The sequence below is a fragment of the Tursiops truncatus genome, chromosome 20 (genome assembly GCF_011762595.2).
Source record: "Tursiops truncatus isolate mTurTru1 chromosome 20, mTurTru1.mat.Y, whole genome shotgun sequence".
NCBI classification, from domain to species: Eukaryota; Metazoa; Chordata; class Mammalia; order Artiodactyla; family Delphinidae; genus Tursiops; species Tursiops truncatus.
In genome coordinates, this window is record NC_047053.1 from 58,133,480 (window position 1) to 58,149,891 (window position 16,412).

The 16,412-nt window shown below is 44.7% G+C and overlaps 1 protein-coding gene across 8 annotated transcripts in view; it reads right to left on the reverse strand.

The window, feature by feature from the left end:
- Positions 1–8,213: 8,213 nt before the first annotated feature.
- Positions 8,214–16,412, reverse strand: part of HELZ (helicase with zinc finger) — a 156,792-nt gene continuing 148,593 nt past the window's right edge. For all 8 annotated transcript variants that reach the window (XM_019938638.3, XM_019938631.3, XM_033846480.2 and 5 more), the window contains one exon: positions 8,214–16,202. In XM_019938638.3, the coding sequence (XP_019794197.2) occupies positions 15,868–16,202 (335 nt within the window). In that variant the 3' untranslated portion in view covers positions 8,214–15,867. The remainder of the gene's footprint in view (positions 16,203–16,412) is intronic.

The following is a 16,412-nucleotide window of genomic DNA, read 5'->3' on the forward strand; positions in this document are numbered from 1 at the left end:
AGGGAAGACGTCTTTTTGTCTCCAGTCCGCTCACCGATGCTCGCGGGAAGGACGTTGTGATGGGTGGGGCTCAGGATTCCGGGCGGCCCCGGGCTTCACCGCAGCGCGGCCAGGGGCCTGCCGACGGGCCCGCAGCAGGACACCGCGCCACTGGCTCTGAGGCGGGCAGTTAGCAGCCAAGCGGGACGGGCACAAACGGAAAAATCATCCAACCCTGAGGTTCCATAACGCTCTCACGTTCTCAGCTTTCTAAATTCATCAGATCCCATGAGGTAAGGGAGCCAGGACGAGCAACTCAGTCCAGATAAATAATATTGAAGTGTGAGACGTTTTAAGAAATGTGGTGAAACAGACACAGCATAAAATCTACCATCGGAATTATTTTTAAGTGCCCAGCTCAGTCATGTTACATGTGCGGCCAGTTCCCAGGACTCTGTTCATCTCCCAAACAGAGACTCTGTCGCCTTCAACAACTCCCCGCCCATCCTGACCACCATCTACGTTCTGTTTCTCTGAATTTGACTACCCTGGTGCCTCATAGGAGTGGAATCATACACTATTTGCTCTTCTGTGTGTCTTATTTCACCTGGCGTAATGTCCTCAGGGTTCATCCACGTCATAGCCTGCGTCAGATTTCATTCCTCTTTAAGCCCGAACAACACTTCACTGTACGGGTACATCAGGTTTGTTTACGCGTTCATGCCTCAGTGGACGCTTGGGTTGCTTCCACCTCTTGGCTACTGTGAATAATGCTGCTATGAACATGGATGTACAAATACGTCTTTGGGAGCTTGCTTTACGTTCTTTTGGGTAGGTGATGTGTGATTTTTTAAAATCAAAATTATGGCAAAGTATCCGGGATGAAGACGGCGTCAAAATCTTAAATAGAGGCTGGATCCATGTTCCTGATTCTTCCTCTTTATCCGTCTCCTGTGGCCACTGTACAGAAGAAAAGACCGAAGACCTGAGAAGGACTTGCTTCCCAAGATCTGGTTAACTGGCGCCAGAACCGGAATGAGAACAAGGCTGACGGTTTCCCACCTGTGTAACCAGTGTCCTGTCCGGTCCTCACTTAGCCTCTGCCCAAGTATCTAGGGGGTCCGAGACACACGGCATCCTCTCCTTGGCTAACACATAATGGGGTCTGCCCTGGTGGTTTGGTCCTTATTAATCCCTCCTTGGGATTGAACATTTCAATTCTGTTACCACTATTTTTCCTGACCGCCCCAAAAAAGAGGGGTTTTAATCACATCCTACTGCAGTATTTCCCCTGCTGGTGTGACTTGTCCATTTTGATCAAATATTTTATTTACCAATTCATTTCTAATTTATACCCTGCCTGCTTTCAGAAAAGATCTGAAGTGGAGACAAGGTATGAATGAATGCACGACGTGGAACCGATTAAGCCGCGGGGCTGCAGCTGCTGTGGCCTCCTTCAGCCCCCGCTTCACAGCCTCACTCAGTAGCAGCCACTGAGGCCGCAAGTTAACGGCCACCCCGGCCATCCCTCCCGCCTGGCGAAGAAAGTTCATTAAGGTAATTGCCATTACAAGGAGTGATGCTCTGTCTTCTTCTGCCTTTGCTCCTGACAAGTTTCTGGCCTGAATGTGAAAGCCCTGACCTCCTGGAAACGCTCGTTGATTTGGCTTTAAACCCGCCTCTCGCTCTGCCCACGACCGGCCCTGGTAGCCCCAGGGATAAATGGAGTTCGGGGGATTGGTCTGCAAGCACAGTCTGAGCGTTCTCACCCCTGAGTTTGAAGAGCTCAAAACAAATATCCAAGTCACTGATTTAAACAGCTAACACCCTTCCCGCCCGGTCCTGCCAGGCTGAGACAGTCGGATGAAGCTAACAAAATAGAGACACAGTCTACCGAGAAACGTCCAGGAGGCAGGGAGGTAGCAGTGTATGATCCTGTCCATTTAAGGTGGAGGAAAGACGAACGGGGCTGCGTCCCATCTGAACCGACCAGCGCGCTGAGCCAGGGTCTCCTGGACTCAGGTGTCCCCTCAGTTGCCCTCATCTCGAGGCCCTACTATGCGCTCCCTGTACATAGTAGGAGCTGTGGTAGGACGAACCCAGACTAGGGCCGCTGTCAACCTGCTCTTGTGGACATTAACAAACTCCTGCGAGACCAGAGCACGTGTTAGACTAACTCATTGTTACGCTCCCTCCACTTCTGCGGTTCTCTGCGTCTATTAATACGAGGAGATGCACAAAGTGGTCCCAGACCTCGGGAAACATAAATCTCACATTTTAAAATTCGCCATGAAACACACATGAAATGGTAAGACGGCCTTTGACCTGGCTGAGCGCTTGACATGTGTTCTCTCTCCTAAGCCTTGCAACAGCCGTGTGTTCGCTTTTATTCCCATTCAACAGATGAACAAACTGAGACTCAGCAAGGCTGAGTAGACAACCTGGAGGCACACAGCAGAGGAAGGAGGGAGAGCCAGGCTCCTGTCTGCTTCCTTCCAGAAGCTGAGCTGTTAGCTGTCTTGCTGGCTAATGTGGGTCAGTCTTGCCAGGTCCCCGTTTTCTGGAGAGACCAAGGGATCCCGGCGGTTCCCTGTGAGCTGTGCAGATATTGGACTCCAGTTTGTTCTGACTGGAACAAAACCCAACGTGGACTCACCTGTGTTACGTGCGTCATCCTGGTGTGTATATTAAAGACCTTCGAAGGGTTGAAACGTGTGCTGTAATTTTCTCCTGAGGAGGCCTTCAAACAAGTTTCCTTGGCCATTTCTCTGCGCATATTTCAACTTCTTGTCTGTGTCTCATGGATTAGGAGTGCCAGTTCTGCTTTGGTCTTTGGAAAATTCCGGCCTGTGCATGTCTGCTCAGACACAATGGTGCGGGCAAGTATACTACTGTTTATCTTTATAAATCACAGTGTTTGCTCACCTTGCCCGACGAAAGCAAGGAAAATAAATTAGTGTTAGATTTAGATGTCAGACTGCATCTGCCTTCCATAAACTCCATTTTCCAATATTTGTGTTCCTCAAAATATCATCATTGCCCTTACAAATTGATTTTACAAGAAGCTGTTACAGAGTGTGTTTACTAAATAAATTTATAAAAGTAAAAAAATATATTTTGTATATTACATATTTAGGGCTGAGAAATTTAGGTTCTAACATAGGACTTTGTTAGAAAAAAGAACGCTGCTGCTTAAAATTTTTGGAAACCACTGACAATCGTTTAATCACTGCTTCAGTGAAGCAGTCCAGACTTGTCAGAGTTCAAGAAAGAAAGATAGCTTTAAAATAAAGTTTACATTGCTTGTCTCACGGAAGGCCAGGGAGGGTCTCTGAGGGGGAAGTGCTATGGTAAAGGCATACGAACAGGGATGCGCGTGAGAGGCGGCCAAGGGGCAGAGGCCACAGGCAGGGAAGTAGCTAGAAAGCCTCAGGTAGGGGAGTAAGCGCCCCTTCCTTCAGATCTGCCGCCTGGTCTTTCGTCTCCCGTCAACCGACGAGAGTCTCGAAACCACGATCCTTCTTCACGTCTCGTGTCACCGCCGACTGACTTTGCGTTCACTTCCCGAGCCACGCGCTGATCCCATGGCCCACGCCACGGCACGAGCCCCCCTGAAGGTCACCAGCGACCCCTCCGTCACCTGTGGCGCCCTACGACGCCTTTCTGTAGAGTTTGTACTTCGGGCCTCTGCTTCCACTCCCTCCCTAAGATTCCCTGAATTTTCCCTTTTACTGCCACCTGCCCCTTAAAGCTGCATGTTTCCAGGGTTTTTGTCTTTGAACTTCTCAGCTCACAACACAGCTCCCGAGAAGTTTCACTCCCTTCCGGGCTGTCGGCCGCCCGGGGCCGCGGTCCCTGCCTGTGTCCAGGCCGCCTCTGTGCCGGCGTCAGTGCCGGCATGCTGCAGTGCTGCCCGCAGGGACGTGCGCCCTAACCTGCCCTCCCCTGCTTGCCCCCTCGTTTCGACGGCCCTGCATCCCCTCAGCCACTCACGCCGAGAAGCCCTGTGGTTTCTTTGGCTCCCGGGCACGCCTCACAGATTCCACTTCCGAGACGAACCGCAAATCCACGTGTTGTTGCCCCGCTGCCGCGAGGCCCGGCTCTCCTCCCCTCCCCCTGCCGCTCGTGCCCTGAGCACTGGCCTCCCCGGAGGATGTGGTTTCCCAGACATGCTGAGCCGGCTGACGTCTCTCACAGGGTGTCCCTCACGTAAGCAAATGCACACTCACTGAGCGTGTCCGGTTCCTATTCTGAGACCACCCGCTGTCCTCGGTCTGTGGCTCCCTCACCGCAGCTCCCACGTCTCTGCCTTTGATTGTCCAGCTTCCCTCTTGGAAGGACCCTTGTGGTAACACTGGGCCCATCCAATAACCCAGGCTAAGCTCCCGTCTCAAGATCCTTATGGCTGAATCACGTCTGCCGAGTCCCTTTTTCCATATAAAGTACCAGGTCCCAGGGGTTCGGCTGTGGACATCTTCGGGAGCCGTTACCCTGTCTACCCCACTAGATACAACACTGTGTGCGAAGCACTGCGCTAAACCAGTACATGACCTGGTCCTGGACAAACACCGGGGATGGGCCCTCGGGAGCTGAGAGTTCAATCGTGGGTGACTTGAAAGTAAGGCGTAAGTGCTACGCGATGTAGGTGGGTTCCTCGGCCGCATGTGGCCCGCCCCCTTTCTGAAGTTGCCAGAGTCACCTTATTCCCCAGGACCCAGCTTGGACATCACGAGGTGACACATCCTCCAACCACTCCGTGCAAAACCTGTGCTTTCTTCCTTCTCGTGCCCTTAACACTGTGCTCATACCCCCAGTTCTGACCCGGTCTGTGTGGCTCCCTGTGCCTGCCTGCCTTGCTGGATTATATTTTCCTCTGAACCATCCGGCAGCTAGAACCTTCCCCAGCCCAGTCACACGCTCTGCACAGCGTACGGCATACAGCGCCCTCGGGATGTGTTGGTACATCGGACGAGTGCGTGAACTAGAAAAGGGCCGGGAGGAGTGCGTGCAAAGAGGCTACAAAGAAGCATCAGGAAGTGCAGTAAGAAGGCCTCTAGAGCTCATTCGGGATCTGCTCCCCTGGCCTCAGGGGCCCCATGCTCGGCCTGAGCCCCTGTATTCCCTACAGCGGCGTGCGCAGCTGCGTATCCCTGGGTGAGACGGTCTTCTGAGCTGGAGCACGTCAGCCCTTAAGAACGGACGGGTTTCTGCCATACACCTGGAACTAACACAATACTGTAAATCAACTGTATTGCAGTTAAAAAGAAAAAAAGGAACAGACGGCTTTCCACAAGGGCTTTGCTGGATGATTCAAAATTACCTTTAATGACACTAGATCACAGATTTTTTTTCAAAATAGTGTCTCTTCCACCCTGTAGGGGTGGAATGTTAAGACCCAGATCACCCCAGTAGGAATGATCTGGGTCTTAGAAGGCCTCTAGAGTCACAGGGAGATTTGATTCCTCAGGTAAAGCCTGTTTACTTACACACCTGCCAACAGTTCCCTGTTGCTTTGGTCCCAGGTCACCACTCCCTTTAAGCCCAGTCACCAGGTTAAGAGGACCGAATCCTCACAACTTTCTCTTCCAAGAGGAGCCTCAGCCGCGAGCGCCCACTTCTCTTTAGCTTTGTAAAAACACGTGCACGTCTGGGTTCCAAAGAGACAGAAGACCTGGCAGCAGGTGGGCTTGACGAGCAGGCCCAGAGCAAGCCACCCACTCCCCGGACTCCAGGTCCTTCCCTTTTGGTCGCCACTCACAGCAGGAGGGCTTGTCAGCTGAGGCCTCCGATTGCATTTCTGTTCAATTAGTGAGCAAAGGGCACTGAACCACATTCTCCTCTGTTTCCCTCTGCAGCGGAGCCCAGAGTGGGAGCCACGCCCACTTTCCAGAGCTCTCCGATGGTTCACCCCATCGTCTAACTAGCGCCCTTTCTTCTCAGGAATTAGCCGTGCAGTTTCCCGAAACGATGGTTCAAATCAATTTGCAGAGCATCTGTTTTAATGAGCTAAGAATGGGGTAACACCGCAGACTTTGCAACTGCAGCTCCTCTTCAATCTAATTATCTCCTTCTGTGGATATAAAATCAACCAGAGGTTCAGACAAAGGGGAATTTCATCACTTTCCCAGAAGTCTGCACGTAGGAATATGCCTACTGACGGGGATACGCTAAAGTAGGCAGCATCCACCAGAACTGACGTCACCATGGTGAAGCTGTCAAACCAAGGCTTCTAACAGCGATACCTGGTGAATGCTGATGCTTTGTCATCGCTCAGAGAGCACAGTGGAGCAGGCGGGGATGTGACTGCACAGGACAGCTCACTCCTGCACCCCAGGCCATCACTCCTGCCCACGGTTATCATCCGGCCACACCACAGTGGCAAAGGGCATCCATGAGAAGGGGAGAGTGTCCTGAAGTTCTTCTGTCAATCAAACCCTCTGAGCCAGTTCAACAGGCATTCGAGGGCCTGCTCTGTAAAAACTACAGAGCCAGTACTGTAGGTTTTGGGGTCTTAGGACAAGATCTCTGTCACCCAGAAGCTCACAAACTCCTAACTCTAATATAAAAACTGTGATAACATAGATATAAGCCCATTAAGGAGGCACAGAGGATGAGGGAACTAATTCCAACTGACCTGGGGGGTCTGAGCGCCGAAGGGCGTGCTCCAAACAAAGTAGAGAAGCAGGAAGGTCAGGGTTCATCCAGGCGAGGAACGGCAAGCTGTCTGATTTAGGGGACTGTGTGACGTGCTCAGGAATAAGACACGGGGGTGTCTCCAAAGTGCAGCTAAGAAATTTAGGGTGCGATGGGCAACCACCGAGGGCTTCTCAGGAAGAGTGGCACCATCGGATCCGTTTCGGAAGGTAACTCGGGCTGCAGTTGGTAGGATGAGCTGGAACTGCGGCTATGCAATCAAGATGGGGTCTTCACGTCCGAAGAGAGGATTTCCATCCATTTGGGAAGTGGTTCGTTAGGACAGTACCACGGTGTGAACCAAGTGGCAGAGCCCATTACAGACCCAGGGCTCTTCAGCTCCAATACCACAGCGGCATCAGAATGTTCCAGTTTAACCGAGCTGAGTGCAAGTAAGTCTCCATTCCAGCACCCCCTCCACGAGGCCAACTTTCCATTCTCACGCTTGACCTGCACTCCATACAGTTCCCGCCTTGCCGTTTTGATGAAATTACATTTTCCCAATAACTTTCACACTAATATCATTCTCAGAAAAATGCTTCAAAGGCTTCAAATAATGCATAGGAATGAACACCTGAAACAGTCTTGTTTGCGTTTTCCCACTGATGACGGGGGCTTTGTTTACTTCCTGTCGGGCGGATGGCAGCCCAGGGAGTCCTCCAAAGCCATTCGATTTATCTGTAAAGAAGTGTGTTTCTTTCCAAAATCCAGAGATGATTTATGTTGTATCAGATCAAGTCAAAGAAAGCAAGATGCCTAGCTTGAAAACTAATCCACCGCAATGAGTAAGAATTAGAAATTGTCCTTACGAAAGGCTGACTGCCCTATCTTCTTACATTTGCACACTTTAAGCACAGAATATTCAAGTTAGATTTACGGTGCCACATTAATGGGGTGTTAAAAATAAAAGAGCCACGGCACACAAAGCATCCTTTGACCTGCTAATGCTTCTCAAAATCGTATCATGGCAGATGCAAAGAATTATTTCCCCAACAAAAACAAGACCCTGGCTCAGGGCAATTTCCTGCACAGCCGGCATCTGGGGGGGGAGGGGCAGGGGTGGGGAGGGAGCAGGGCATGCCACGCACCCCTGTGAAATGTGTTATTATACCTTCATAATATATTGATACCAAGTAGGTTTACAAGTTCTGAAATGAATTCTGGGCTCCACAAGCCCAGCATCAACAAGTGACTTGTTAACACTAACTCATGATCACTGTTTTTAATTCCTAAGAACCACGTTGAATGACAATTTGAAAAGGGCTCATTTTCTCACTGATCACTGATGATCTCTAAACTTTCAGGTAACACTTGGAGCCTTTAGGCCTTTGCTTCTGCTGAAGTTCAGAGACACAAGTAAAGTTGCAAATTTCTGGAAACTATAGCGTCACAATTTTGCAAATCAATGTTGAGCTCTGTTACTTTAGCTGGTTTTATTGATTAATATCATGAATAAAATCAAAGTGCTGTGCTTAACTTCTGTCAGACCTTTGCTCTTAAAAGGAAGCAGAGGATTGTGGTTCACACATAACAGACAGATCTCCAAATTATTAAAAAGGCATTTTATTATAAATACATTTTAGTTGTAGCAGTAAAATACATTTTGTGTTACCATGAATCTTTTAAAACAAAAGAACTTCACTGAGACAATGGTCACAATGTAGGAATTAGAGACCTCCAAATTGAAAACTTGTTCTAAGGAACCAAAGCGACTAAAGTAATTCTAAAACTAAGTTAAAAAAGAAAATGACAAAAAAGGAAGAAAATAAAAACCCTAGAGAGTGGCTTTGGGGTTATTTTATGGTACAAAGTCATTTTTACTTTTAAGCATAAACTCTTTAGGTATTAGAACTCTCAGATGAGGTATCATTAACTGCAAAGAAAAAAATAATAATTTTGTTATAATTTTGCCAGAAATTATGATTATTAGATGGCTGTACAACTGGTACTTTTAAGAGATGGAAACTGATCAGTTTTATGTAACCTTCCTTTAGGAGGCTTTTGCCCAAATAAGACCCAGTATGAATTTGCCACGTGATTGTATGAAGTTAGCTGAACACGTTTAGATAAGAACTGTATTCTTGAAGCATTAAAAAAACAAAAACAAAAACAAAACCTGTGTCACTAATGACAGAACCCTTTAATAAGATGCAAAACCCATTACCTTTATAATTGAGAGGAGAGGTATTTTAATCACTGGATTTACCTAGGATACAACTACTACACTTAACCAGTACCTTCATGGGTTTCAAAGAATCAGGTGGGATGACTGGCACAGAAAGCGGATACAGTACAATGTCATACACACGGGTTTACAGGAAGTAGGCATGGTCTGGACATGTAAAAATCCAAGACTCCTGCTCTGTATGGGGGGGGGGGCTGAGAAACATTCAGGTGTAACTGACACGTCAGCACTTCATCCTGGACAAAAGAGCCCTCTGAGCAGCTGAAAGACACAGAGGTCTTCACTTCCAAGGCATCGTGCAAAGAATAAATAAACTGAAGCTCCCTATGAGTTGGAACTGGATAAAGTAACCTGTGCTGAACATACAAACAATCCCACCAGAGGTTATCTTGCCTTTCAAGGAGGAAGTACTGTGTTTTAAGAATTCCAAAGCTGTGTGTTCTATGATGCTTATCATACGGTCTACATCTAAGTCATTCTATAATCTATTACCTTAAAAATAATTTCTTCTCTTTCTAGGGTCTCGGTAAATTCAAAGCCAAACAAAAAGCCAGAGGCGGAGCCCAATGCCCCTCAAGCCGCACTCCAGGGGGAGTATTAACAGCAGCAGCACGCGCGTTTTAAACACCCAAAGACCTGTAGGTTTATTATACTGTAGGCAGCTTCTTTCTCAAAAATAACTTGCTCATACATGTGCACCTATGGTTTATGAATAACTCATGCTGTGTAGGTGGTAGATTCCTCTAGACTTTTTTTTGCAAACATATATAGATTTTTTTTAAGGTAGCAAAGGAATCAGAGACAATTATCAATTTTCTGCCACGCACAACAATTCAGGCTCCCCTAACACCTACCGGCACGGCAGAGAATCCAAATTAACTTTGTTAACCTGAGAAACACATAATTTGAAAAGCAAATCCTTTGCCCTCGCCTCCCTCATCCCCCAAAACATAACAACTACGACTACACCATTCGGGGTTTATCTATCGTTTTCTATGCTTCAGGTCACTGCCATCGTAGGACGGGGCCTCCGGTACCTGGGGCCTCGATAAACGCGAACTGCATTCTCGGGACAGTCGGATGGCTCCCTTCCACAATCCTCACCTCCGCGTGTGTGGAGCATCAAGACTGACTCTAAGCGCTCCAAACGCACGCACAGCTTCCAGACCAAAGCCCAGGCTGCAGTGTACACAAAACCAAACTCACCCTCCAAGTGTGAGAGCTCCTGCCCCGTCACGGGGAAGAGCAGCACAGACCTCAGACGGGGTGAGCGCTGAGGGGCGGGGGGCGGGGGTGGCCACCCCCCAGAGGGCCCGGCACTCCACGGAGGTCTTTCTCCATGAACGTCCCCGTCGCCGCATCAGAATTATAAAAATGTCTCAAGAGATCAGTTTTGTACACTGAGTAAATACATGCGTGGCTGAAGAGACCCTCAGACTTCCTCTAGACCCGCGGTTCTCAAAGCGCGGTGCCTGGACCAGCAACGTCAGTGCTGCCTGGGAACTTGCTGGAAACGCAGATGATCAGGCTCCGGCCGGCATCAGAAACCGCGGGGCAGGTCCAGCAGCCTGTACTTTAACAAGGCCTCCAGCTAATGCTGACGCTGGCTACAGTTGGAGATCCGCTAGCTCTATCCTGCTTAAAATGTCCATATCTTAGGACATATTTGTAAACAGATACTCCTTCTATTCTGGGTTGAAACCTATGGAATTTGCCCCTTCCCCTCAACTGCTCAAACATCAAAAGAGAAAAAAGAACTACTGATGAAATTCATTTCAGAACATCAAAACAAAAATTTTAAGTAATATCGGTTTCCCCTCCTATACATAGTTCTAAGGCAGGCAGTCACATGCTAGTATGCAAAATAAAACACAGAAGACACCTCATATATGAGATGTAGAAACAGCTAAAAAGACTCCCAAAGAATATAATGAAAATTCTGTAATATTGTTTAATGAACTTATAGAATTATATAAAACTTACTACGCTTTATGCTTAATATTCGTATCAAAATAAAATCTCTCTGTTGAACAAATTGCAAATAAAGTCTGGTCTAATACATTACTGAAACTGTAAGTATATGAATGTCTCTGGATTTTCTGAACACTCCAGTTTTAGAAGCTTTAGACTAATACTGTATAACTGGGTTTAGGATTTAACCACAGTTCACATTACTAAGCCTATATTCTTTTCTGTTAGGTACCTCCCTTCGAAAACATTTAGAAGCTCCTGTGACTGTTTCCTTAAAGTTTATTCCAAAGTAGATATTTTCAAACATTTCAAAAACTTTAAATGTTACATTAAAATTTTTTGTAATCTGTTTAATCTCATATTCTAATTTAAAGTAATAACAATGCCACTTCCTGAATGTGCTTTAAGAGAATGTTAAATGCCAGTAAGATTGATTCACTCCTTATAACAATGGTCTTCAGCAGCTTTACAGGGAAACCTCAGCCAATAAATATCCAACCCCAGGTAGATGGAGAACTCGAGAAACCTAATATAACAAGCGCTCTGAAGACTAACGTGCCACCTGCTCTTTCCTGTTACCTTTATACTATGTGGCGGACATCACTAGCTGATACTCTGAACAAGAAATCATGGTTATAACATTATCCGTTATTTCTAACTGCTCAATACTGTGTGGGTCAGGTGGCAAAAAGCGGAGTGAACAATCAGATCCATTAAGACATATCCTTTGAGATTTAGGAGCGCACATGAGGGTGGTGGTAGAAATTGAGGGTTTCTCAATAGTTAAAGGGATGGTTAGCAAGAAACAACGTCTGGTAAATCATAAAAGACAAAGTACTACCTTTGTGGAGCTAGAAGAAAAACCAGAGCGCCTAAGTAACATTTAAGGTAGCAATTTGTATCTTGCAATACATTTAAAGTTTTAATCTTGTATTTTTATAGGCTTTTTCTGGGTTCTCTTTTTAAAAACAGCTCCAGTAGGAAACAATTCTAAGGATAACAGGTGTCTCTTCTTAAAATGGCGATTTCAGTAAATTTAATTTTCTTAATAACAACAGCTGAAATCTGAAATTTAACTTGAAATTGGTTTTCACACACTGGCTCTTAGGCAAGGTGACTCTCTCCAGCGCAGGTCGCTAGAGATACATTCCTATATGTTTATAGCTTTGCTCTTGAAATGTATATACGTGGAAAATATTAAACATGTAAGATCAGCTATACCAGAGCAAGATAATACTGTATCTTAATTATCTCAAGTTAGGGAATTCAGTTACTTTCTCAGCAATTTCAATGCCACCATAAAAAAGGAAACTATTTTCACAAATAGGTCTTGGAGATCGCTATGTTTAATTAGGTAATGCTTATTCAGTGGGAATTCTGATTATTTTACTTATTCTGCAGTTCTTTGAACTGAAAAGACCAATTGATGTTCACACCAAACTCAAACTTATTCTAGAATCTCTGATGAAAAAAACCACACAAAGCAGTTTATTATTTCACACATACAAAATGACCTGGAGAGAAAGCATATCTGTCTGAGGAAAGGAAAATGAAAGTCATGTTGTTTAAATGGTCAATAATTAACTGCTGATTAATCAAAAACAAAGCTCTGCTATAACAACTTGGCCAAGCACATGCCAAATGGCAACCAAAACCCCTCTGAAAAACCCACCAGAAAATATCCATGTTGCACTGAACGAGGCTCATTCAGAGCTGAACAGAAATTCATTTTTAGGTAGGGAAAAAAATTCAGCATGAAAACTCTACAGACTCTATCACCCAAAAGAATTTCTTTAAGGTAAAAAAAGAAAATCTCAGTGGCACTGAAATTAAAAAGTAAAATTAATAAAAAATAGTTCTGGCAAGAAAAAGGAAACTTCAGAGTGATATAAAGAACAAAGAAGTAGAAAGACATGTGAACAACTAACTGCACTTAGAAGAAATCTGTTTTGGAAGAAAAGGAAGTTAGTAATACTTGGTATTATCCCAGAGCTTACATCAAGCTTTAAAAAAAAAAAGTTCCATCTGAACTCTAAGGTTGGACCTAGACCATAAAACACAGTCGCCCCTCAGTGTCTGCAGGGGATCCGCTCCAGGACCCCCAGGACTACCAAAACCCGAGGATGCTCAAGTCCCTTACATAAAATGACGTAGCACTTGCACATAACTTCCACACATCCTCCCATGTACTTTAAATCATCTCTAGATCACTTATGATACCTAATTCAATATAAATGTTAGGCAAATAGTTGCGAACGCATGGCAAATTCAAGCTCTCCTTTTTGGAACTTTCTGGAATTTTTTTTTTTTTTTTTAAATATCTTTGATCCATGCTTGCTGAATCGGTGGGCACGGAACCCGCAGATACGGAAGGCCGACTGTAAGTTGTTTTTTAAGTCTGATTCGTGGGCACTTGCTAACACTACCCAAGTAATATCCAACAGGATGAACGGTACTCAGAAGCCACACATTTCAATGGAAACTTGCAATGATTCTTGCAGTAAGACTTTCTCAAAACTGTTACAAGATATTATTATGTATACATTACATTTAAAGCACAGTTGGAAAGATGGCATTAAGTAAAGCTGAGATGGAAACATTCGAATCCTTGACTGGCTGTAGAAACAATAAGGAAGTGAGGAACACTCAGACGTTCTCAGCAGAGCAGTGGACTAAGAAGCAGCTACTACTTTTAGTTTCTTAGAAATAACTGCTTAGAACAGCAAAGTCACAACAACGTAACAGCTTCCTTACGCAAAGTTTCCATCAATATATAAGGGCGGTAGGGTGGGCACATTTAAATATAAATAATTTTAAAACTGGTATTTTTTAAAGGTTCAAGTATGGAAAACAGATGATTAGGCAATTACTTTATGACAAGGGGTTAACTGACAGCCCTGATGGGATAGTTCTGTCTTTGTCAGATCAGCATGCTTTCGACCATTTACCTGGCTTGCGTCGCAGTCCTGTATATTTTCGGGGGAGGAGAATCATCACTGACAAGAACATTATTCTTCACCGACATCCTCACATCAGGGGGATCTCATTTTCATTTGGGCTGTATCTTGAGTTTTGTCACAGAGTTAGAAATACACAGCTATATGGCAAAACTTTTTCTTCTTTTCTTGTGACTATGTTGAGTAAAATCTGCCATCACTAAACGTGGCGATCTGACATCTTACAGAGAAAACGAGGTGCTGTAACTTGCTGGCTCCGTTTTCCAACTGTGATTTATACTAACCATTAGCACGTCTGCAGTCTACACGTCTACATCTGCCGCCTTACACAGAGACCTGCAGCCTGTAACGTGAAGCCACAGAGAAGTGAACTGCACTCTGGGCAGAAGGACAGAACTGAATAAAAAAGAGGTTCTCTTCATTTGTCCTAGAGCTTGACAGCCTTTAACTAAAGGCACTCTCTTCTCCCAAACTGTCCGAGGCTTACAGGGGACTACTGCTGGCTGACACCAACTAAACTCCCGTCGCAGACGCTTTTGTTTGCCCTCCACTTTTCAACTCTGCTTTAAAAATGGACCGCGAATAGACGATGGCCTATTCAAAGGCAGTCTTCCGGAAGAAAACTAGTTTTGAACGGATCATGAGGGTCCGTTCAGGATTTGCAGTGTTTCCCAACCTTACCTTATTATTTTATGTTTTTTTTAAAAAGGTTATATTGTAGTTTCAAGATATCTCTGAAGTATAAAAGTAGTACTACTAGATCAGGAAAACAATATGGACATGCATCGTCGCAAAAGCGTTACAAGACCACAAGTTTTAAGAGGGTAAACGTTGTTCTTTGGATTTTACCAAAGTTCATTCAAAACAATGTTTAGACTGTAGGATATTTAAGATAGCTGTTTAAATTGTATATTTTTGTACAAGTTCAGTGGGGTTCTTTTAGAAGAATCAAAAGACATGAAAACAAGGGCAGCTTCTTGCCCCAGATTTTGATGAATTTTGATACATCTTTGACAAACATTATACTTCTTCTTTAATGATGTTCCTCAAACAAAACAGTTAGCAAAATATTTGAATTGCCATGTATAATGTCACATTTTAATGTAAACATCAAATAAAGGTACCAAAATTTTTACTGGAGGGAAAAAAAACCTTAAAGCGGCACAACTCTTTATACCACTGGAGAGGGGGAAGCCAGATTACGAACATTTACACATGCATAGTGAGGAAAAGAAGATGTTACTAAATTCACGCATTTTTAAAATAGTTATCAAGTCTACTAAGCACCAACAATCCTAAAAATTTTTCAGCTTCATGATTTGTTTAAAAAAAAAACACACACTATCAAATTAACATTAAAAACAAGCTTAAAGTGTAGCTTGTCCAAAAAATAATTAAGTATGCCACTGTTTTTTTCATGTTACAAAAAACAGTGGCATATGAAATACACCTGCAAAGAATGCCTTTAACTCTATCCTACAGTGGATGGAGATTACAACAGCACATCATACATAGTCTAAAACTATAAAAGTTTTAGAATGCAGCATCTTGTCACCAAAAAAAGCTGATAAAACTTAAAGTATTTAGAAGATGCTGACCCCTTTTTTTTTTAAAAAAATTTTCAATGAATTTAAGCAAAAATAACATACATTTGTACATCAACTGGCCATTTCTGGTACAGAAACCCAGCGTATGGTAATATTACTGAATAAATGTAAATGCTACTTACAATTTTTTTTTCTTTTTAAATACATTTTAGACAAACTTTTTTTCTCCTTTTTTAATAGTTGCACAATTAACCTCTTAGCTGCTAGCTTGATGCAAACATATGTAACAATACACAAATTTAAAAATATTTTTTATTCCACATAAAAGCTGTCAAAATTCCGACTCATGTCAAAAATGCAAAATAATGGAATATACTGTAAAAAAAAATTAGTTGCAAGTCTAGCAGCAAAGCAATTGAGAACATACTTAATATTAAAACAAAGGGAACTGTGCATCTATAGGTGAAGTCCAGCTATCTTAATTCTACTGATACAAACAGAATGAAAACACTCTCCCTGGAGGAAAAAAAAGTGATTATTTAAAATAGGAGTAAAAGCCATTGCTGCCCGATGAGCTCCCCAGGCTGAGTTCCTGGAACAGAGACAGAGGGTCGCTGCTCTTCTTGGCCTGCTCTGGCGGGGGCCTGGGCTTGGGCGGGGCCCGCAGAGCGCTGGCATACGACATGGCGGGCTTGCTGCCTCCACAGCTCTGCTGGCTGCTGCTGCTGGCCGACTCCGCGATCTGCTTGTTGGGCATGAGTGGGGGGAACTGGCCGAGATGCTGCAGGACGCTGTAATTGAAGGAACTGGACCCCTCGAGGTTTTCAGGCTTCAGATGATCCTCAGGGGGTTTGCCGGTCTTGGGCGGAGCTAGAAGCAGAGAAGAGTAGCACCGATTTAAGGGCGAGCCCAGCGACCCTCAGGCATCTCACTAGTTCAGTGTGTCACAGCTGGTTCTCATCTCCAGGAACTCAGCGACAGGAGAGCCACAAGGACAGACAACTTCTGCCACAACACTCTGCAATCACAACACATCTGACTGAACTTCTCCATCTCATAAACACTTGAAGAAGAATTAAC